This window comes from Colletotrichum jinshuiense, chromosome 5 (assembly GCF_051148585.1).
Source record: "Colletotrichum jinshuiense chromosome 5, complete sequence".
Lineage (NCBI taxonomy): Eukaryota > Fungi > Ascomycota > Sordariomycetes > Glomerellales > Glomerellaceae > Colletotrichum > Colletotrichum jinshuiense.
Window position 1 is genome coordinate 4610331 of NC_139312.1, and position 22396 is coordinate 4632726.

A 22396-nucleotide genomic window follows, 5' to 3' on the forward strand; every position below is an offset into this window, starting at 1 on the left:
CTGACTTCCTCAACCTCATCTCCGGCCTCTGTGATGTGGGGCCGGCGAGAGTTTCCGATACCACCGGACAATGGGAGCCAGCAAGGGTTTTGAACATCTTAACCAGTAGAGTCTACCACATACGACCATACCCATTGGAAAACTCGGGATCCCGTCCGCTCTCCCATAGATAAGCCAATGAGGGCCGGATTAGTAGTTGGGTCGGTGACGACCAGCGAATACCTGGTGTTGTATGTTTTTGACTCTTTTTGACTTTCCCCTTTGCGAAGCCCGATCGATATTGGGCGAAGCTATTCCAATCTAGTTTATTGTAGGTAGGTTTAGCCACGTATTCCAAGGTTTTGTTGGATGCGCCATATTGTGCGGCTGCGTTATGGGAATTATCCTCAAAATTGAGCGGCTAGCTATGGAATGACTGACATGAAATACACAATAATCTGGTCATCAGTTGCGGTTGACGTAGTGCGCCGACGTGACCGAGTCCCCGTCCCCCCAGGCCTCCTTGACCTCCAGGTAGAAGTCGTTGGCATACTTGTCCCCCGTCTTCCCCTGCAGCACGATACGCAGCCACTCACCCGGCTTTATGATTATCACCGGCTGCTCCTTGCCCTGGTCATCCACGCTAGTCCCTCGGATGGAAAGCGTGTATGGCGTCTGTTTGTCTGACTCCTTGTCCAAACTGGTTGCGTCGCCATAACTGGGGTCGCCGGCGACGTGCCCGAATTTGAGCATCTTCTTGACCGCGTCAGACGACGCCTCGAGCGAGAACCTGCCTGTCGCTGCCCCCGTCTCGGACGATTCCTGGAAGGCGTCATCGGCGAACAAGCTCGACTTGGACGTCCCTGTTGTGATGCTCGTGGATACTAAGATGATGCTGACGGGCTCCGAGCTGGCGTTCTTTCCAGTAATTTCGAGCCGCTGCGACGCGCTTTTGGCGGCGAACTTGTCGGTGGAGAGTTCCCATGTGAGCTTGGTCTCAGGGGGATCCGAGAGCTTCGTGTCGACAAAAACGAACCCCTTGTCAGCCATCCACTTCTCCGTGTCGGTGAGCGGGCGTGGCTTCACGGCCATGATGATCATGGCGACGATCATAAGGACGAGCCCGACTATAGCCAGGATCGGCCCGGCCCAGGCGCAGACAGTCATTACGGAGGTGGCGATGGTCACGCCGAAGTCAGCGGCCAGGGCGATGCCCTCGACGACGACGCTGAGGGCCTGCACGGCGATGTTGGCGATGTTCATGATGCGGTCGGTCCAGTCCAGCCTGCCCCAGTTCTGGTACAGCGCGAAACACGTGGCGACGACGATGGCGGCGCCGATGATCACCATGGCCGACCGGAACAGGTTGGCCTTCCAGTTGTACTTCAGGGACCCGTCCCCAGGCCCCGTACCGATTTCCTCTGCCCCCCCTTCTTCCGACTGCGGAGCGAGCTGCTCCTCCTGCTCAATTGTCTCGACGGCCGCCCGCTCCTTGTACCGGTCTAGTTCAATCTGGGTTTCACGCGCCTCGAACTCCAGGAACTCACTCTTACCCACCGAGTTGGCTTTCTCGTTGAGCCGCAGCTCGGGGTCGATGAGGTTCTCCTCGCCGAAGAAGTCCGCCATCTCCTCCTCGGCTATCTTCATGTCCGTCGTTGTCGCCTGGCACGGTGTCAGCACGATGAGGAAGTTTCCTTCAAATGAAGCCCTTGGTCGAGGAGGTGAAAACACCGGGGTAGCTAGTAGTGGTGACTTACCGCTTCTGCCGCTGCGGCTGCGAGGAAGCGCTGCCTGCCGGCCTTGGCGTCAAGGATCACTTTGAACGCATCGCCGCCCGACTTGAGCGTGTACATGGCCTGCTGAACGGCCCCGAGGACGAGCTTAGCCCTGTCGGCGGAGCTGAGACTCTTCCATCCTTTAAACGCGGAAATGGCGGACACAATGTACAGGCCGAGCTTCACTCGCGCGTCAGCCCTGGACCCGTTGACAGACAGACACCGCTGTACTTACCGTGACAATTACCATGCTCGAGTAGGCATAGGCCTTGATTTTCGTGGCCTTCGCTTCGTCCTTAACTTTCTTCAAGGCCGCCGTCATCGAGTGGTCAGCAGTGGCAACGGCGGCGACGGCACCTTTGCCCCTGAAACCGGACCACGCTTCGCCGATCTTAGTGCCGACTGAGAAGTCCCTGTTGGCTCGGGCGAATACCGCGCCGGACTTTAGCGTCTCTTGGAGGATGTCCAGAGCCGCCTCACTGAGCACGGAGAGAATTTTGGTTAGTCGACGGCCGGCCGCCAGAGGGAGATCAAGGGGGATGGAGTGGCGTGTGCTTACGCTTTCTTCGCCGCCTCCCAGGACTTGTCAACGGCGATCTCCTCCATCAACTTCTTCATGTCTTCCTGCACTGACTTCGTGATCTCGTCGCCGAAACCCTTTTTGCCTTCCATCAGGTTCACCCACAGATCTTTCATGCTGTCATACAGAAATTGGTACTCGTCCTGGATGACAGGATCGTTTGACAAGCCCACGTACGGCATGGTCAAGCCCATCTGAACCCGCTTCTTCCTGACGTTCTCTGTGAGCCTCATGCACAGTGGCCTGTTAGCATCGGTCCATCCCGCGTCCTTGACGGCGATTGCGATCGGGTCCAGGGCCTGCATGACTGGCAGCGGAATTGTCAGTTTTGCCAAACGTGTACGCGAAGGGGGAGGGGCAGAGGAGAGAAAACGCCGACTTACTGTTCCCAATCTTTTGCAATAGATTAGTTCCCTACGACATGTTAGCCAAGCAAAGCTTCAATGAGACAAGGTTTGGAGGTGGGATACAGACCGAGCTCGACATAGTCCCTAGGGTGTTCGCCATGTTTGTGAGCGCCGGCCCGATGCCGTACATGTTGTAGAGGGCGGCTGCCCATCGTTTCCCACCGTTGAGCCCTGTGGTCGCGACCTTTATTGATTTGGCCGAGGCGCTCGTCGTACCCATGGACGGGTCCTGTTTGTAGTCTCGCAGCCGGGGCAGTAGCCGGGTGAGGGTGAACTGGGCGGCCTTCTCGTTGAGGCGGTTATAGTAGTCGTCCTTGCTCATGCAGTCCGGGCCCTTTCCTTCCCACCAGTACCGCAATCGCCTGCGCTGACTAGAGCTGAGCTGCTTGCGGAAGGCTTCCTTGCTCGTATCCGCGATGGCAGAGACGCGCTGCGTAAGCCACGCCATGGTGTACTTCTCCTTCACCCACGTCCGCAGCCCGGCCTCGAGGTTGGGCCCCAGCTCTGCCGGGACTGTGTCGCCGCCGTCGTCGCCAACCAGGGGCTTCGAGACGCCGACGAACTTTGTGCGGTCGTCGTCCGACATGTGGTACAGCATCACGCGATAAATGAGCCTCTGTGACTGATCGTGCAACTCCGAGGGCAGCTGCATCTCGCTCAGCTCTTTGGCGCCGACCCGCTCGTCCTGCGGCACCGGCGCCACCGCGGCCGTCATCGCGACCATATACAGCTTGTGAGAGATCTCGGTATGCGCGGTTGTCATCTCAGCGACCGAAGCGCCGTCAAAGCTCCCTACAGTGCTGCTGGCGAGAATGGACCGCACGGCAGTCGTCGGCGTGTCGGTATACTCGCCGAGGACTCGGTGCCTCTTACCCTCCTCGCCGAGCATCTTCCATCAAATTAGCATCCATTTGTCTTGTTCAAGAAACAGTGTCACAGAGTCACAGGGTGGCCGCTCTAACCTTGGCATCAAATCGCCGGACGATTCCGGTGGCGTCCAGCGCGTCGGGACCCAGCTCAATCTTCATGACGGAGAAGACGAATGGCAAAGTAACGCCTGTCAGGCCGAGGTTGTTGAAGGTGAGGTTCTCGTAGTTGGGTCGTGCCGAGTCCCAGCCATCGGCCAGCTGCGCAATGAGCTGGGGCCGGGTGCAGCGGAACTCATACACGGTGTTGTGCGAGATCGGGTTGATCGATTGAAAGCACGTATAGAACTCGTCGACGCTAGCAAAGGAGTGCTCCGCCTGCGCATGGGCGTACGCTGCGTCGCGGATCTGGTCGATAACCGGGATGCGGCATGCAAAGATCTTGCAAACGGTGTCAGTATCAATATCACATCAACCCCTCGTTTGTCAGAAGTGGGCAGCATTGCATCCTCACCTTGCTATCGGTATGCAAGGCTGTGGTAACCTCAAGATACGGCGCCGAGTCGCGGACCGACGGGTCCTTGTCCAACCACTCCGACTTGTCGTACTCCAGCGTGTACGAATCCATATGCTCCCAGACCTCACCTGTCGCAGGGGGTGCTGCTGCGGGATATGATGCCATCGCGATCCCAGGGCTCATGTTGATATTAATACTCATCATGTTAATCATCCTCGTGTCCATCTCCCGGGCCCAGGGCTGTTCCCCCATGTCGCCCTGGTAGGGCATTGCGATGGGCCTCCCGACCGCTGCGTCGACTTCTGACGTTGAGAACGTGCTCGCCTTGGATAGTGCCATGGGACCAGTAGTTCTTGAGTTCCCACCGAGGAGAACCCGGGCACGGGGGTCTGTGACGAGATTTTCTGCCACGAGGGCCGGCGGCAGTCTCTTCTGTGTCGGGTACGCGACGACGCGCCGGGCCTGCGACTCATCAAACGAATCGAGGTCGGTGCTGTAGTAGACGCTGCCCCGCGCGATCATAAGCGCGGCATCGAGCTGCAAGACGCCATGCTCCCAGTCCGCGCCGCCACTGCTGCCGGGTACCTCGCGGGACCAGGCGAGCGTGCGTTCCTTCAGCATCGCAACCTTGCAGTAGACGCCGTCCACGGTGAGCACGCCCTCGAAGACGGAGACGGACGGGAGTATGGCCTCAGGGTGGGCTGTCGGCTCGTCTCCATCATCGTTCAGAGCCCACTGGCGGCGTAGATGCTTCACATCCGGCTGAAGCTTGACGTTATTGGCGGGCACGCTGACCGGCGCTAGGGGGTTCTTGCTCGTGTATGAATCCTGTAGCTGCCCCTCAAGGGCGTCCATGAGCGTCGACCCGCCGAACCGCTCGAACAGGGGCTGCAGCTCGCGGAACCGCGCCAGCATACTCATCTGCGCCGCCGGCTCGATGGCACGCAGGGCGTCCGAGATGCTCTTGGCTGTGATCTCGGGGTAGTTGAGGTGGACGAGATAGCCGTTGGCGTGGTAGCTGCGCAGGCCTTCACGGAGGTGGACGCCGTGGATGTGGCTGCAGTCGGCCTCCTCGCTGTTGATCGACTCGATGGTTACAGGGCCGTAGCTCGTGCCGGACTCGGTCCGGATAAGTTGGTGACCGACGTGCAGAGGGCCTACCTCGAGCCACGGGTTCTCCTTACGCGCGCCATCTGGGTCCAGCGCGCGTAGGCCCGTCGTAGTATGGAAGACGTGGTTGGCCGACGCGAAGGGGTGCTCGCCGTTGAAGCCATAGAGCAGGACTCGTTGCCCGTCCTTGTTACCGTCGCCGACGGTGACCGCCTGCCGGACCGTCTCGTCCGAGCATATGCCCCACTGTGGCTCAGCACCGCCCCGGGTCAGCACGCGGTCGCCTTCGGCGAGATCCTCGATGTTCTTGGTTCCGGAGGCGACAATAACCTGAGTCCCCGGCCGGAAGCATCCACCAAACATGTTCGGCCGGATCCACTGGCTACGTATGCGGTTGCCGGCGCGCCACTTGAAGAGCTTCGTTTCCCAGAACGCAGTCATGTACTGGTCAACGGACTCGCCAAAGGTGCTTGTCACCTGGGTTGGCGGCGGCACACGTGAGTAGGTTGGCCAGACTTTGCTCGTCTCTTTGACCTTGTTCACCGCCTGTACGGCGGCGGTCTGGTAGTCGGTCGTCGCCGAGTCCCACGAGGCCCAGACGGTCTGGCCCAGAATCTCGTACTGATTGATGTCGTCCTGGATTTCCCACCTCAGAATATCGCCGACGATGCGATCCTTAAGATGCTGCGCCACCTCCCGGGTGGTCTTGTCGGGGTACCCGTCTAGAGCGAGCACGCCACCGACGCTGCGGAGTATATTTTCGATGCGGAAGTCCGGGTTGGCCTTACGGAAGGCCTCGCTCTGCGACTGTTCTATCCAGCCACGGAAAACGGCCACCCAGTGCTTCATGTCCTCACTCTCAGCACTGAGAACCTCGGTCATGTTGAAACCCGGGCCGTGCTTAAGGTACTCGTAGGAGAATAACAGGGCGATGGTGTAGTCGCGGCCGACGTTCCGGCTGAGGGCGTTGTGGTCAAAGGGCGGCGCAAGGAGCATCTTGTGGTAGTTTTCCAGGAAGCCCTTCTCCTCCCGCAGCTGCAGGAGAGTGGGCATTCCTTTGGCACGTAGATGATTGTTGACGTGGTCCCCGTACATGGCCGTGAGCAGCTTCGCGATCGTCTTCTTAGACAACTCCGTTGCTCTTGCTGTGTCCACCGAGCTGTGGAAGCCATAGTCGTCTGAGACGTTGGCGATACATCTCGCAATACTGGCGGCGGCAAGGATATTAACAAGGTCCTGGCAGTCGTGGTCGTCGAAGGTGGTGCCCTCCTGGGAGACATCCGGGCCCTGGTAGTCGAAGTACTTCAGACAGTTGGTCGACTTGGAGGCCTTTTGCAGTTTTTTAGAGTAGTGGCCAGTGTCAAAACTGTCGAGCCCCTGAAGGGCAGTGAGAAACTCTTTCACTCTATCCATGGAGGTTGACTCATTTAAGAAGAGTGTGAAAATGGTGGTAGAATGGTTGCGATGAAAACAATTGCATTTTGAATCAGCGCCAGCTTCTGATATTTAAATACATGTGAGCTTCTCTTGGAGAGATCTATAAGATAGTGAAGTGGAACATGACCGTGGAATCATGTCTGCTCTTGGTAGCGTTCCTCTGATTCCCGTGTTTCCGTTACACGACTCGGAACTGTTCAAACTACCATGCGGATTGATGGTTAGTTCTCTCCCACCTACTTACTCTGGCTTTACGACGACGAAAAAGACTATCTCGATCATGATAGTGGCGCTTGTGTTCGTAGACAGAGTGACGCCATTCGCAGTAGCAGACTGAAAACATATGTGCTTCCCCGCCGCCAGCAGTATCAGACTAGGTAAGAAGCGGCATCCCATGATTACGGTCAATCTGCTCAGAGGTTACCGGTGAGACGTTTTCTGACGATGATCGTAATCCGTCTGGGATAGTTTAAGACACATCCCTTATACCGGTAGCTGCTTGACATGTGTTTCACGGAAGCACGGATCACAGAACAAGCCACTGCCACCCCCAACTGTCCCAGCATGTCGTGTCTGCCGTTCGCAACGCCGGAGCCTCCCGAGACCCTGGCTGAGACACCTTCCCCTCACCCCTCGCCCGTTTCCAGACAACGGCTGGTGATCGACAGTGCCCACTCTTAGCCTGAAATTAAATAGAAAGACTAAGACTAAACTAATTTGCTAGAGGTCAAGATGTGCAAGTTTCCATGGTTTAGCGCCACAGGTAGTTAACTGGGATATCTGAGACCCCCAGAGAGCCAGAGATTACGGATTAGCTATTTTTTTCCCGGCTTAAAACCTAGCCTTAAAGTTCAGCCAGCCACATATCCAGCCACCTCTCGGGTGATCCAGTTTAGCGCCGGACGGTCGGTAAACGGCAACGGGCCGTCACGCCCTAGATAGACTAAAGCCAAGATTCCGTCCAAAAGGTACACCCGCCTAACGCTCATCCAAAAGCGTCCAGAAGTGAATGGGCAATCTTTAGCCCCATAGGTTGCAAATATCCAGTTGCAGCCATCTCTTTGGGTGAAAGACACGTGACAATAACAATCTCCAAGGTAAACGCACAAGTATGGGGAGGAACGAGTTCCGCAAACATTTAGCACTAGCCTACGATAACAAATCCTCTTCTTTTAAATAGATAGCAGCCTCCCAGCATTAGTAAGACACATAAGGATTGATTCCACAAAATCGCGCTTTGTAGACAAATAACAACGTCATCATATTGAATAGCATCCATGGACAAAGGGGCATTTGCTGCTCCTGGCCTAGTGTTGGCGGCTTTTGAGATGATTGGAAAACTAAAACGGCTCTGTGATGATCCGGAATGACGGGATTGACGGCTGTGGCACGACTAAGGGGAAATATATCCCAAATAATCGGGCAGCCAAGGTGCAGCCCAAAGCCTTTTACGTCTTACTGAAGCACTATTAGGAAAGACTCATGATAGATAGCGAATGGTATTGACAGCGGCTGTCCGTTGTGGCCAGCTTTTTGCTCGAATTGAGCAACGCGCATGGCGGCACTTTTGCAGGTTTCCTTCTCTATGGAGCTGTTGTGGAAGAAGTAATGCGAACCTGTTTTATGATGCATGGCGAATTAGTGTCGAGAAGTCGTCAATGTCTACGCCAGTGCGGCTGTATCTAGCGCCTTGGATGCCTGTTCGGTCATCTAACTCCGGTGGAAAGAGACCGGGACCTCCCAGCGATGGATGAGATTGTCCTCATCGACGAGGATAACTCAGCTGAAAATGGGATTGTGCGGCGTGGTTTTTTCTACACGCAGGGTTTTCTATCAGAAAGTTTTGTGAGTTGCCTACTGCTGCAGGTGCTGCGGTATGTTACTCGAGTGTCCAGGAGAAAATCGAGCGACACCAGAAAGATGGGTGGTAAAATCGACTATAGGTGCAGAAAAGGTTGAAGCAAGCAAATGGCATTACGGACTGAATGTGATACCCCCGGCTTGTGTGGACCATTTGTTAAGAACGAGTTGACTGAGACTTTTATTTCGGTGCCGGAGTGGTCAGATGTTCCGCCGTAAAAACCACTTGAAGAGCATCAATAACTGAATTTCGGACCCTTGCAGGTTTGGCTGAATCAAACATTATACGAGATGCTACCGCATATCTTGGGTTATTAGGCTTTAGTTGCACAAGTTTTGCGGACTGGTCAGCTGCTTCTCAGCAACCTATTCTTGATATCCAATTACCAAAACGTTACAAATACCTTTTTAGCTCAACTGTTACTTACTGAGTCGGCTAATCAAATGATTATATACGTGGGACAACAACAGTTCTCTTCTTCAACTTCAAGTATCCACCAGTGATTCCGGAAGTTGCTTTCAATAGATGGGTGACCGTTCAGGTCTCACGTTAGTCAAGACATGAGGATAGGCTTAATCAGCCAGCGGCCAATGTCAGCACTGTAAGGGCCAACCTGCCCTGAGCAGGCCTACAAGTACCTAACTCCGGCATCCTGAAATGCATTTAGAGCCCTGAATATGAATATCTGCCCTTGCTGGAGGTCAGTTTCAATCGTTGAATTTTCCCTTCCTGTTGTCCATCTCCTCTGTACCTTGATAATGCCTCAGTTGGTGAAGAATTGACTTAGCCAGAAGTCGATCCTTCGGGAAGTAACGCCACCATAAAACGGAACGGAACAGTTGTGAAGGGTCCAGTCATCATTGTCGCCGTCCGACATGGACCAACATGAACGGGCTTCAATGCCAAACACGCGACGGACCGGAGGAGTACCTGTTAGGTATCCACTCGGCTCGAGTGGGGCACATGGGTCCGCCGTCCGGGGTGTTCATCACACACAGGTACGTACCTGTGACAGATCCACCTCAGTGGACTTAGGTACCTGTGGGTTTCCTTAACAATTAAATAGGTACCTTCCCTCACCTTAAGTACTTTATAAGCAATAAGTCCAGTACCCGTTTCCTTGGTGCAGTGTAACTTGACTCCCCCCATTCTTCTCTTTTAAATAATTGTCTCCGTCCTCGCAGTTCACACTTACAACAGCATCAATGGTCGGATTTAAGAAATGGATTAAATCTAAGCTGGATTCTAATCCCAAGGGCAGCGGGAGAGGGCGGCAGGTGGAGCGTGAGCAGCCAACGCATCAAGAGCCGCTCCCCTTTCTCCCCGCGACACGCCCACGACAGCTGACACCAGGGCCACCGCATGAGGGTGAGGATGAAAATCGGGACTCTCAACGGCTGCTTCGAAACTATGGGCTGTTTGGCCGCGTGCCCGCCGAAGTACGCCGTCAGATCCTCCTCGAGGCGTTTGGTGCGCGGACGTTGCACATGGATTTGTCTTACGGCCACCCGCTTGTGCGGAAATCACGAATTCCGGGCACGTCCGGATCGAATCCGAGACCGGCCGCAGCCGCAGAGGCGCCGTCGCATCGGCACTGCGCCCTGGGCTCGGAATTGGTGCCCGATACCGACCGGCCCCAAGGGTGGCAGTGGTTCAGCTGTGTCTGCCACCGGCGTGCTGGGTATTCCGAAACCGAGATGGAGCAGAGATATGCCGCTATGGAGTTTTCCAACTCGGTAGAGCCGTGTGACGACGAGTGCCTGACGGGCTCCGAATCAATGTGCAGTTGCGCTGGTCAGCCGGGCAGTGATGGGGCTGCATGCTTCGTGGGAGCCATGGGATGGCTTTTGGCTTGTCGGCAGGCGTAGGTTCACGCCTCACGGTTTTCTCCGTGTCGCCCTCCTGAGAACCTGAGTTAAACTAATGATGCACAGCTATGCCGACGGTATCGGTATTCTTTACGGCACCAACACTTTCCACATCTCGAGCCTAGAGCTGCAGCTCAACCTGCCACGCCTCCTGCCCCGTCACCATCTGGAAAGTGTCACGTCCCTCGAGCTCCTGTGGAAGCTGAATACTATCGACGGAAGCAAGACCCCCGCCAAGGACCATGTCAAGTCTCTCTGGGATAGCGGTCCCAATCGCCAGGATCAATCAGACTCCCCGTTACACGTCCTTTGCGCCACGATACCACAGACGTTCCCGCACGTCCGTAGTCTTTACATCTCATTTCAAAGCTGGTTGGATCCGGGAATTCCTAGAGGCGGCCCAGATGGCGATGTCATATCCGAGGTAGAGACCATCTTCCTTGGTCCCGTGGAGGACATGATGCGGACGTGCTTGAAGCGACCTGAACAAGGACCCGGCCGTGGGAATATGGAACTAAATGTCGCGATCCAGCGGGGTGCGTGGCGCGTCCTGCTGGCGAAATACCAGAAGCTTCTGGGAGCCAAATTGAAACTCGAAACGGTCGATGAGCTGTCGCGGGGCAGATTCTGGAAGGCGCTCGGTAGCGGCACTGGTGGCGACGCTGGCTCTGAGAACGAGGACGATGAATTTGGCTACTGGATCTGCGGTGGGTGGGAAGATATGAGATCGTTCGGGCACGATTACTGGATCATGACGAATTGGGGCGACAAATGGACCGGTACCAGGGATACGTTTTAATTGAAGTGAGTTGTCATTGCAGCACATACTTGCCTTCCGGTAGAAAGAAAAACGCTTCATATTGAGTTTGGCACGCGCACTCAACTGGACCATCAGAGGGTCAGAGAGAACACGCAATTATGGCAATATTGAATGAAGTATGTCTGCCCAGTTCATGGACGGGTTATGATAAGGCGCAAAAATAAAACAACAACTTTCACTGTGAACGAGTGCAAGGGCATTTGTTTCAGAGGGCATCTGCCAAGCACAAAGGATAGAAGCATGAAGTTTGGAATTGATCCATGTATACATATATAAACACACAAGACCGTCAATGGTCTAGGACGGGGTTCAAGCCGGAGTCGGCACGCCCGATGAAATTGTCGTCGGCGTCGACCCCGAAAGGCCAATGCAGTACCACGTATCGGCCCAAATATTGGTGCACTCGGTGCCGACCTGCGGGTTCCAGGTGTAGAAGTCGCTGAGGGCGATGCCAGCGTACGACGCAATGTCATAACAATATAAGGCGTCGTCACCGCTGCCGCGGAAGTAGAACCTGACGCACCCGCTCACCATGCCCGGCATGAACGGCGACGGCGTCGTCACGGCGGTGCTGGTCGTCGTCGAGGCGCCCGCAGATGTTGTCGTCGACGTCGATGCTGAATTTGAGGCGACGGTCGTTCCGGGTACAATGGTCTGGCCGGCTGATAGGGTGACGGTACTGATGGGGGCGATGGTCTCCCACTCGCTGGTGCTGACACAGACGTAGTAGTCCACGGTCAAGCCGGCACAGTCGGACCCGACGGCCGGGTTCCACGAATAGAAGACGGTGGCGTTGGCGACGCCGCTGTCCTCGATGATGGAATCACACGTGTCTGACGGTGACACGAGCCAGAACTGAGTGCAGCCGGACACGACGCCCGTCTGGGTCGGCATGCTCGGGGCCACAGTCGTCGTCAAGGCCTCGGAGCGCGTCGTGGCCGTCCCGGGGACGCCTACGCAGTAGTAGGTGTCCTGCTGGATGTTGGCGCACGACGATCCGACGCTCGGGTTCCAGGAGATGAAGTCGGACGCGGAGAAGGTGCCGAACCAGGCGGCGACGGTGGCGCAGTCGTCGTTGACCCGGGTCATGTACCACTTCTCGCACGTGCTGATGGTCCCCGTGGTGGTGGGTGACGCGCCGCTCGTGACGGTGGGCGGCATGGGCAGATCGCTCGCGTCCGCGTAGTTAGCCACGCAGTAGTAGTAGCCGGACCAGAGACCCTGGCAGTTGCCGTCGAGGGCCGGGTTCCAGCTGAAGAACTGTTCCTGGGTGATGTAGTCGTACACAGCGAGGACAGACGTGCAAGTATCGTCCGCCTGGGCCTGATAGTAGTTCTGGCAGCTGCTGGGGATGCCCGTCTGCTGCGGCGACGCGGTGAAGTTGGCGACGGCGGTGGCGACATAGCCAGGGTAGGGTGTTGACGCCGGGGAGGTGAAGTTGGTCTGAGCCGTGTACCACTCTATTCTCGTCGAGTCTCGGGCCTGGATGCCGACGCAGATGTACCAGCCACTATACAAGCCGCTGCAATCTTCTCCAATTGTAGGATTGTACTCGAGACTTGAAAGCAAAGCGGAGAATGTCAGTCGGGGTTTGCACGGAGCCTGATGTCAAGAGGGGTTTAACTCACAGTTGCTCGAGCGTCAGTCGGTTGCTGTAGTAGTTGACGACTTCCTCACAGGTCTGGCCCCCTGCTACGTTGTGCCAGGCATTACAGTAGCTCGGTTGACCGGCGAGAGTGCGCTGTGGAGGCAGGGCCGTGGCTGTGTACGGCGCCGTGAGATTGTACGAAGTGACGGGATGGCGTGTCGAGTACGGGGTCGTGGTGGTGTTCACACTCCTCGAGGCCGAACTGCTGCTGGTAATAGCGGTCGAAGTGGCGGGTGCCGAGGAGGAACTGCTGGTGCTGGTCGTAGAGCCTTGGTTCTCGTTGATGCCGACACAGTAGCTGTAGTCTGGCCAGAAGTTGGTGACGCAGTCGGTCGTCACGGCAGGATTCCATTCGAAGAACTGGTCCGCTGTGATGCCGTACTCCTGTTCTATGCTGTAGCACGAGTCTCCCGAGATGACAGTGTGCCAGGCATCGCAGTCGCTCGCGATGCCTTCCATGGTCGGGCCCGGGGCTCCGACCCTGACGCAGTACGAGTAGTCTGGCCAAAAGTTGGTGATACAGTCGGTCGTCACGGCCGGATTCCATTTGAAGAACTGGTCCGCTGTGATGTTGTACTCTTGTTCTATGCTGTAGCAGGAGTCTCCCGAGATGACGGTGTGCCAGCCGCTGCAGTCCCAGGCTATTCCGTCCATAGTGGCGCCGGACGGCGATGTTTCCTGGGCCAGGGCATATTGATAGCCCGCGACCATAGCCAGAGCGGCGGCTGCCCGGACTCTGAGGCTCGGGCTCATGTTGGATGGCGACTTCATCTCGACCGTGATGCTAAACGAGTGACAACAGCCTGCCGTCGAAGAAAGAGTGAATACAGTCGATCCGTTCCACCACCAGAGGACTTTGATGCCGGCGGAGCGACGCGGGTATCAGGTCGAACAGCTGCAAGACCTTCAAGCGAGTGTCTTGTGACAAAACTCCTGCCGTGGACCATAAGGCCCCGCATCTCCTAAAGCTAGACCTGGCCTCCGCTCACATCCACAACGGAAGCAACATTGATATTACGCCGCTGGCGCGTCTTAGGATTCGGAAGGACCGAATCTAGAGCAGTTAGACTCGAAAGATGGAACCATTGATGAGCATTTCCATTGTGTGCCTGGCCCGCGCTGCTGCACTGCTGCAGGAGATAATTTCCCCAGAGGACGAGAACGTTTAGACTTGGTGACATCTCCGGCGAAGGAGCCGGAAGGTGGCGGGAGGCAGGGCATGTACCGGTACAAGACCGGGGTCCCTTGCACGAAGGAGCCGGCAGCCTTGGAGATAAGCGGGGCCGGTGGGATTTGAACGCCTTGTTGGTCCATGATGACCAGGCTGCAGTCAGCAGGGGTTGATGACATGCAAGGAGGTGATTCCAGCGGTCCAACGCCTCCGGGTCGACATACAGCTTGCGCCGAGGAGCGAACGCTCGCCGGCAGCTCACTTCACCTCTCCTGGCATTCCCTTCGCCTGCCTTGCGTGGAACATCTTGTCTCAACCACGCCATCAGTCACTCGTTCAACCGGCTTGCCATCTCTCCTCAGGAAGAATGGCGCCCCTTACGCTCGTTTTATCGCTTGTCTGCCTGCTTTTTGGCAGCCATGTGCTGGCCGGAAGCTCCGTATGGCAGCCCGCGCTCGTTAGCAGAAGCAACAGCTCAATGCTGGACAAACGATACTATTATGTTACCAAAGACACGTCGGCGACGAACCGCCAGCCGTGGGCCAACCGCGTGATCCGCTACTGCTTCTCGCCCGACGACGATACCCAGGCGGCCAAGAGCAGGCTGAAGAAGTATCTGAAGGATGCGCGCAAGATCTGGATCTCGAAAGGACTGGACAGCAACTTCAGAATCGAGGAGGTCAACGACAGCGTGTGCAAATCCGACCGCAACAACGTCCTCATGGTGTTTTACACAGGCGCCAATGGCGGCATGGGCACCTACGTCGGGTTTCCCGACTCAACTGTCAAGATGACAGAGAGCCAGGGCCCCTCAATGAGGCTCACAGACCGTACCGACATGGGCATGCTGGACGTCGTGCCAAACTTTGCACACGAGCTCGGCCACGCCTGGGGACTGTACCACGAGCACCAGAATCCCAAGTTTTGGGCGGGCGTCGACGGCGCCGACGCCGGCGAGGTCTTCGGTCCCGACAACCCGGGAGGCTGGAACTGCGCCAACCTCAAGGACTACGCCCGGGTGGTGACGGGTCTCGTCGTCCAGACCGGCGGAGGCGGGTTCCAGAACCTGAACCGCGACAGGTTGTGCCGCAACTACGGCATAGCGCTCAACGCTCAGTTCAGCGCCTCAGACTACCTGCCCATGCCTAACGTCGGCACCGCGCACTCGGACGGCCACGGCGAGAACGACGTCGACTGGCAGTCTCTCATGATCTACCCCTCGGGCGCCGGTGGCCTCGAAACCGGCGCGGGCGATGTCACCCCTACGAATGACCACCGAGCTCCCATCCTGCTCAAGCCGGACGGCAGCAGGATCCCCATCAACTTGGCACCTAGCAGTCTGGACATCGCCGCCTTGAACGCCATGTACGCGGACGTTGAAGGGACCAAGCTGAGTCTTCTCAACACCGTGACCAGCTTCAAAAAGGTGTACAAATCTAGCGGGTCCGGCCCCTCTGGTGGTTCTGGGTGTTTGTGATCATGTCGGGATGATCGGTTGCCGGATAGCATTCCTGTATATAATCTTCGTAGATTCACTGCCACTTTTTCAATCTACTCTCCTTCCATCTAGAGTTTCCGTCCTGCCGCACCACGTGTCGGGAACGCCAGTGACGGCCGCGCTGGTGTACATATCTATATGTTTGAATACACGGAAGCACCCTAAGCAAGCGTTTAAACGTAATAATGAGCACTGTAAGCGTTGATAAAGTCAATCAATGGATTCAACAGCTCTGAATTGTAGTAGGTTATATTTTACAACGAAGACACACAATTTCGCCTCCCAGCCCAGGCGTCTAGCTACTGCTATCAGTGGAATTGTCGGAGAAGCCCTCCCATCCGGATCCGAAGCAGGGCACGACATCCGGCTGGTCCTCTAGTATTATCGTCGTCTCCCTGCCTGCATCCGAAAGGCTCTTGATCAAGGTGCCATCGTCAAGATCCACAGCCCATACCATGATGCCTCCCATGCATCTCCCGTTGGCATAGTCCACCTTCATCTTCAGCGTCTCGGTATCGTCCCACGACACCCACTGGTTCGAGTCCCAGGTGACGATCTGCACGCCAGCCACGGGATCTAAAGTCATGGTCGCGCCGTCCTCGATAATCTGCATGATTTCGTGGGCGGACAAGACGCCAGCAGTCCCGGTGCAATCTCCTCCGTTGCCACCCTCTGTGAATTCACATCCCGCAGCCATGCAGCTCGGGTCCTTCATGGTGAAGGAGCGGCCGTAGAAGCCGAGACCGAGGTTCACGCGGTTCGGGTTGATATTGTTACGCCAGAGCAGCTTGAGAGCCTCGTCGATCTCGGTCAAGTTGGTATGCGCCCGGGCGTAAGGGCCCAGGGAGTCAATGGTTGAATCCCAGACGCCGTGGATATCATAAGTCATGACGTTAAAAAAGTCAACGTGGGGCTCCAGGTTAACAATGTCGAAGCCCTTCAGGTACCAGTATGACGCCGGCAGCGTCATGGATAAGCCCTTGGGCGTGCCAAGGTTGTTCAGGCGGGTGCGCAGCCGCGAGACGAAGTTGACATAGTTGTCAAAGTCGGCTTCAATACCGCCACGGTCTTCGGCCATGGGGTATTCCCAGTCGAGGTCGACACCGTCAAAGTTATAGGTGGCCATGAAGGTGACCAAGCTCTCGAAGAACTCGTCCTGCGCGCTTTCGCTCGCAGCCAGGTCCGAAAAGGTTGTCCGCCATGCGCCTGGGTCGTTCATGGCCCACCCTCCAATGGCGATCCAGACTTCCAACTCGGGCTGCGTCGCTTTCAGGGCGGACACGGAGCCGTACAGACTGCCCGTCGTGGCGTCCATGGGCTCCAGCCGGAAGGTATCAGGGTTGATCAGTGAGAAGGAGTAGAAGAGGTGGGTATAATAACCCTTGGGAATCTCGTCGGGGGTCATGGTGCCGCAGGAGCGCTGCGAGTTCCAGCCCTCGTAGTAGCCGATGGTGCGGCTATTGGAGCTGCCGGCCGCGATATCACACTGCGGTGAGGACACGACGGCGCCGGCGCAGAAGTCGGCGGCGGTGCCGCAGAAACCGAATTCACTGCAACACACGTTCAGGGGGCAGGCTGTGGCGTTGGACCACTCGATGCCCCAGCCCGGATCGCACTCCGACTTGTAGTGGCATGTCGATGTGCAACCATCGCCGCAAAACTTGGGGCCTAGACCGCACACTCCATTCCCATCATCGTCTCTGCGAGTTTTTCTGTCAGTTCAGCTCATTGGTGGACAGAGGAGAGTAGATACTCGCTCGGCCGAAGGGGGCTTGGGGTTTGACTTACAAGGGCCCGCAGCAGCCAATATCGCAGCCTTTGCTGGCAGTGCACGTGTAGCTATCGTCGGCTTCATCCTGCCTCTTGGCTATCTTCCCAGTTCTTTGGAAACGCGATTGTCTGGCCATGGCTGCCGTATGGTTCGTGTCGATGACGGCGTGGACGATACCCGGAGCCAAGACCAGGCACGCCAGTACGAGGCGGCGAAGAGAGCACCTCGAAGCCATGATTGACGAGTACAAAGGAGCGACTATGGTGCTTGCTGTGTTTGCAAAACGGACGAGAGGGAAGTGAATGGCAGCCCCGGCTCGAATCGAAGACACGGGGACGGGAAAAGGAGATGCTCGCCGCTGCCCTCAACTTCAACGTCCAAAGCAGGGTATGGATCAGAAAGTCGCGGTTCCCCCCGCCGTCGGGTACCCTTGCAAACGTCTCCATATCTTTACCATGGATTGTCGGCAATTCCAGGGGCGGTTGGTCATGCTCGCGGCGTGCAGGGTCCTACCCCTGCAGGACAGTGAACGCGCGTTTGTATCGGTACCATTGCCCAGTACCTCGGATAGCGAACCTGCATATTTTGAGCCCCATAGAAGCTTATCTGCAGTAAGCACTAGGGCTGGTTTTGGAGTTTCTACCGCAGGTTTAATGACCCCTTTTCTTAATGTGGTTTTAGTTAAGCATTGCGGGGTCCCAGTCAGCCCTAACTCCTCTCGGCAACAAAAACATAAGACGGAGGTTAACCGGTGCCCATCTCTGTACATTTGTCGGACGATTCTATTGCCGGGGTGGTGCGGCCCGAGGCGCCCTACACGGCTAGAGCGGCTACCAAACAACCGGCACATACCTTAATGCCAAGAACATCGCTCGCATCAGCTGTTGATATGCTGTGGTCATGGTTGCATTAGGCAGTCAGTCAGCTGTTAGTTCGAACGATTATAGTGGAACAGCGCCGAGATGAGCCATCACACGAATCCCGGCTTGGAATCCTTCGGGAGGAGTGGGACCAATAGTCTAACCTACGATTACCGACCCGCCCCCAACTTACCGGCCAGGACAGGGCCTGTCTTCGGTCTAGACATCATCACTTGGACCGATACTGCGACTGTGACCGCAGCTTTCCATTACTCGGACCTATCCCTTTGTCACCCTGCTCGAGGTCGAGTTCGAGACATCCACCGCCGTTCTCGCGCCCCTGTGTGACTCCTGTCCCTCAGGCACCGTCTTTCTGAGATTGCCTGTGGCTCACCCTCCCTCTTTTCCAACAAAACTCCCTTCAGTTACAGGCCTTGACTGCAGAGACACACGCTCATTTTTGCTCTGCCTTCTGGCTTGTACACACTCCTTTTACCACAGCCATGCGTATCACGCTCCTCTTGGCTGCCCAAGCCCTCGGGCTAGCCCTGGTAGAGGCCTATGTTGTACCCTTCTCCCAAGGCGGCAACGCATCAACATCTTTCCTCGCCCCAAAGAGGCAGAAGAAACGCAGCATTGGCAAGCGCGACGACGATCCCAGCGACTTTAGCTGGATCAAGCGCTGGGCCGCCGTGGGTGACAGCTACACGGCGGGCATCGGGTCAGGCAAGCCTCTGGGCAACCCCATCTTGGACAATCCGGAGGACACCAACTGGTACTGCTCCCGGTACGACACGGCCTGGCCCGTGATTGTCAACGATGCCTTGGGTAGCAGTGTTGAGGACTTCTACTTTGTGGGGTGCAGCGGCGACCGGACGGGCGGCATCTATAATCAGATCAAAGCTCTTGAAGGTGATCTGGACCTGGTCATGCTGACGGCCGGAGGCAATGACCTGTGCCTCGCCAAGCTGATCGAGAAGTGCGTCTTGGTACCCACCGGCGACTCTTCCTGCGACAGTGTCATTGCCATTGCCCAATCAAACATGGAGTCTATCCTCAAGGACAACATGAAGCAGTTGATGGCCGCCCTGGACGAGAAGATGAACGACGACGGTGTCGTCATCTATAACGGATACGCCCAGTTCTTCAACACCGAGACTGAGGACTGCAAGGACCAGCCCTGGGCGTACGCCACGCTCTGGCCCGGCAATTCCGGCCTGACCATTGAGCGCCGCAACATCTTCAACGACTTTGTGGTCCAGATCAACAACATCATCAAGACTGTCGTTGAGGAAACGTCCAACAACTCCGCCTACAAGTGGAAGATTGGCTTTTCCAACTGGGACCAGTGGGTGTACGACGGCGTCCAAGGCCAGATGTGCGACCCGGACGGGTCGGGCGACTACCCCGACCCCGACCAGCCCGATCTGCAATTCTTCAAGCCCGACACCAGCGTCAGCGAAGACGACATAGACCTCAAGCGCAGGTGGGAAGAGTACGGACCCTTGGCCGAGCACAGACGGGCTGCCCTGGCTGAAGTCTCCCGTCGCAACCTCGAAACTGAACTGTACAACTCGCTCCTGTTCAAATCGGCGAACCCCGGCGCCGAGGTTAAGCACAAGCTGGACCGCCGCAACCCCTCGCCTCCCAAGTGCCCCGGAGACACGGACGACGAAATCCAGCCCCCGTCCATCGGGCTGCCCGACTGGGTCGGCAAGAACTTCCACCCCAATGAGCTGGGCCACTACACCATCGCCTCCTTCGCTCTGCAGACACTAGTGGACACGCGCGCGGCCGTTCTGGACATGGAGCCGCCCTCGTGCGAGGTGCAGGATAAGTTCACCTGCTGGCAAAAGGACGGGTCTAAGGCCTACGCATCAGGCGACCGGCTCAACGAGGATTACAAGGACTTCTGTGATAGCGTGACGCGTCCCACGGGCCAGTCGGGCTGGAGTTACCCGAAGACGTACCACAAGGGCACGCCCGACGAGACGAGCTTTCTTCTTTCCATCGCCGAGGGGAGCACCAACTACGACAAGCAGGAGTGTCTCGACAAGATGTGGGCCATCATCAACAACTGCGACGGCAACGACCCGGAAAACCCCATGAACTGGAAGTTCGGCGGCGAGTACGTCCACGGCGACTACACATACCAGGTCAACCCCCAAAAAGACAACCGCCACTGGCCGGTCCCCAAGGAGGCCGGCGGTGACTGCAAGGGTTGGTACCACGGCTGGTGGAGTAGTTATGTCATGCACGGTTACGGCTGGTCTAGCTATGACTACGGCCAGCAGACGCTGATGAAGGAGGCCAAGGACTGCATTGGTGGCGGCCTGACCATGTGGAGATTTGAGTATTTCGACGAGCCGGACAAGGACGGTTATGAGTGGAAGGCCGACTTCAATACTCCTATCTGGGTCAGGCAGCGATGCTTTAATAACAACAAGGCGCAATTCGCTGCTGGTGGGTTCACAAACGGCTGCGGCGGAAACGATTAACACGAAGCGCGCTTTGTCATGTATAATAGAGGGCACTGAAATACAATTTGCTACTAAAGAGCTATAAAAGTCTAATCTTGAGCAGCACATGCAGATAATAGCACCATAAAAGGCGAGTTTAGAGGGTTTGCGGGTCATTTTGTACCAATGCTATGTGCAATTGATGTAATACGTACTAAAGGCGACTTTGATGCTACAAAAACAAACGCTACACTACGTGGACAATAGTGGGCAGTCGGTCGCGGTGCGGGCCAAGCCATTTGTACGAGCCATAATCGTAGCTGAAGGCAACAGGTCATCAAGACTTACTTACCATCAAAAATCACCATGCTCGCCGTGGAAGACTTTGCTCTCAGGTCCTACATTGCGCAATTCAAAGTCCATACCACCAGCCGGTGAGTCTAGTAACCGGTTCAACAAACGGCTACGTTCCGGGAGTTGATATCTCCCTGCTCTGGAGTTACCCAATCATCTTCGGCTTAACGCGCACTCAAGAGCAACAACATGTTAACGTGATGAAATGGCGACGGTGAAGTTCAGTGACCAGAAGATAGCTGTTCTAGACAAGGAGTTGCGCTACATGATTCGGCAACAGAAGCGCTCAGACGTCAACAAACTTATTGAGACCTGCAGTGAGTTAGATATTGAAACCCAGGTTGACAAACTAACCTTCATGCCACTGTTAAATACGGATACAACCAGGCACACTAAATCCCGCCCTGTCTGTTTTTGGGAGCAGCGTGCACCACTTTGGTTTGCTGAAGCTACCACAAAAAAGGACTCTCCGCTCTATCTAGACGATTTCAGTAAGTGTCGGAATACTAGCTGGGTCGATGACGACCAGCGAATATCTGGTGTTGTATGTTTTTGTCTTTTTAGTTTTCTTTCGTGTCATGCGTCTACCCCCTTTGTCGCCCATGCAAATCGGGAGCCCCGGTCTCATGGAAGACGGCGAAAGTAAGCGTTGGATCTGAACAGAGAGTGCAGAATTTTTGCTCCGAGTAGACTTTTACGCACCTTAGTATTTTAGCCGCGCTTCAATCTAGTCGTTCCTAATCAGTTACGATGAGATTGTCCGGATTTACCCCTGTGTGGAGCAGACGATCATTGTGAGAGTAAATGCTTAATATTCTTTTCATCCGCTGCTCTGCCTTGATCAGATCCGTAATTATGCTCCCCAGGTTTCACTCACAGAAACCCAGCCGCATTCTCATGAACCCCGCATAACCCAGCAACAACGTAAATCAGACCCCTAGCCCTCCCGTGTCCCCTCTCCGCGGCCCACTCAGCGCCGTCCACGGTCCACCGCAGCCCATCTCGTCGCCAACCCGGCCATCATCCGCCGCTGCCAACACACCAACACCCCGCAACCAAGGTGAAAATTCTGTAAAAACTTTGCAATAATCCCAGCGAAAAAGAAAAGGCAACCAACCAAGAAGAAAAAACGACAAGTGCCCCAGTGAAGCAGCCTTCTTCATCTCCTTTCAACTGGCCCCATTCCATCAGCAGTTCCATCACTGGATCTGTTCTCCAATCCCGGCCGGTTGGCCCAATGGCAAGGCGTCTGACTACGATTCCTCCCCTCTCTCGAGATAGGATTCTGTGTAATCAGGAGATTCTGGGTTCGACCCCCAGGCTGGTCAATTCTTTTGTTTGTTTCTGCTTCCCTCGACATTCGTTGGGCTGTTTCTTTTTGTCCCCACCTGCCCCCGTTTGTCTTCTCTACAAGT

The 22396-nt window shown here is 56.1% G+C and overlaps 6 protein-coding genes across 6 annotated transcripts; 3 read left to right on the top strand and 3 right to left on the bottom strand.

Moving 5' to 3' along the window:
- Positions 1-444: 444 nt before the first annotated feature.
- Positions 445-6647, bottom strand: EsH8_V_001112 (uncharacterized protein; the record flags this gene model as incomplete). The annotated part of the gene is made up of 8 exons (XM_083273628.1): positions 445-1641; positions 1737-1934; positions 1990-2233; positions 2314-2641; positions 2718-2748; positions 2809-3630; positions 3704-4048; positions 4122-6647. The coding sequence occupies 8 exons, from the start codon at positions 6645-6647 to the stop codon at positions 445-447; spliced, it is 5691 nt and encodes a 1896-aa protein (XP_083126343.1).
- A 3090-nt stretch (positions 6648-9737) lies between these two features.
- On the top strand, positions 9738-11199 carry EsH8_V_001113 (uncharacterized protein; the record flags this gene model as incomplete). The annotated part of the gene is made up of 2 exons (XM_083273629.1): positions 9738-10396; positions 10467-11199. 2 exons carry the CDS (start codon positions 9738-9740, stop codon positions 11197-11199), a joined length of 1392 nt encoding a protein of 463 aa, XP_083126344.1.
- A 330-nt stretch (positions 11200-11529) lies between these two features.
- Positions 11530-13639, bottom strand: EsH8_V_001114 (LysM peptidoglycan-binding domain-containing protein; the record flags this gene model as incomplete). Its single annotated transcript, XM_083273630.1, has 2 exons — positions 11530-12778; positions 12849-13639. 2 exons carry the CDS (start codon positions 13637-13639, stop codon positions 11530-11532), a joined length of 2040 nt encoding a protein of 679 aa, XP_083126345.1.
- Positions 13640-14517: 878 nt separating this feature from the next.
- Positions 14518-15516, top strand: EsH8_V_001115 (uncharacterized protein; the record flags this gene model as incomplete). The annotated part of the gene is made up of 1 exon (XM_083273631.1): positions 14518-15516. The coding sequence occupies one exon, from the start codon at positions 14518-14520 to the stop codon at positions 15514-15516; it is 999 nt and encodes a 332-aa protein (XP_083126346.1).
- A 316-nt stretch (positions 15517-15832) lies between these two features.
- Positions 15833-17543, bottom strand: EsH8_V_001116 (uncharacterized protein; the record flags this gene model as incomplete). Its single annotated transcript, XM_083273632.1, has 2 exons — positions 15833-17237; positions 17326-17543. 2 exons carry the CDS (start codon positions 17541-17543, stop codon positions 15833-15835), a joined length of 1623 nt encoding a protein of 540 aa, XP_083126347.1.
- Positions 17544-18671: 1128 nt separating this feature from the next.
- Positions 18672-20666, top strand: EsH8_V_001117 (SGNH hydrolase-type esterase domain-containing protein; the record flags this gene model as incomplete). The annotated part of the gene is made up of 1 exon (XM_083273633.1): positions 18672-20666. One exon carries the CDS (start codon positions 18672-18674, stop codon positions 20664-20666), a length of 1995 nt encoding a protein of 664 aa, XP_083126348.1.
- Between the last annotated feature and the right edge of the window lie 1730 nt (positions 20667-22396).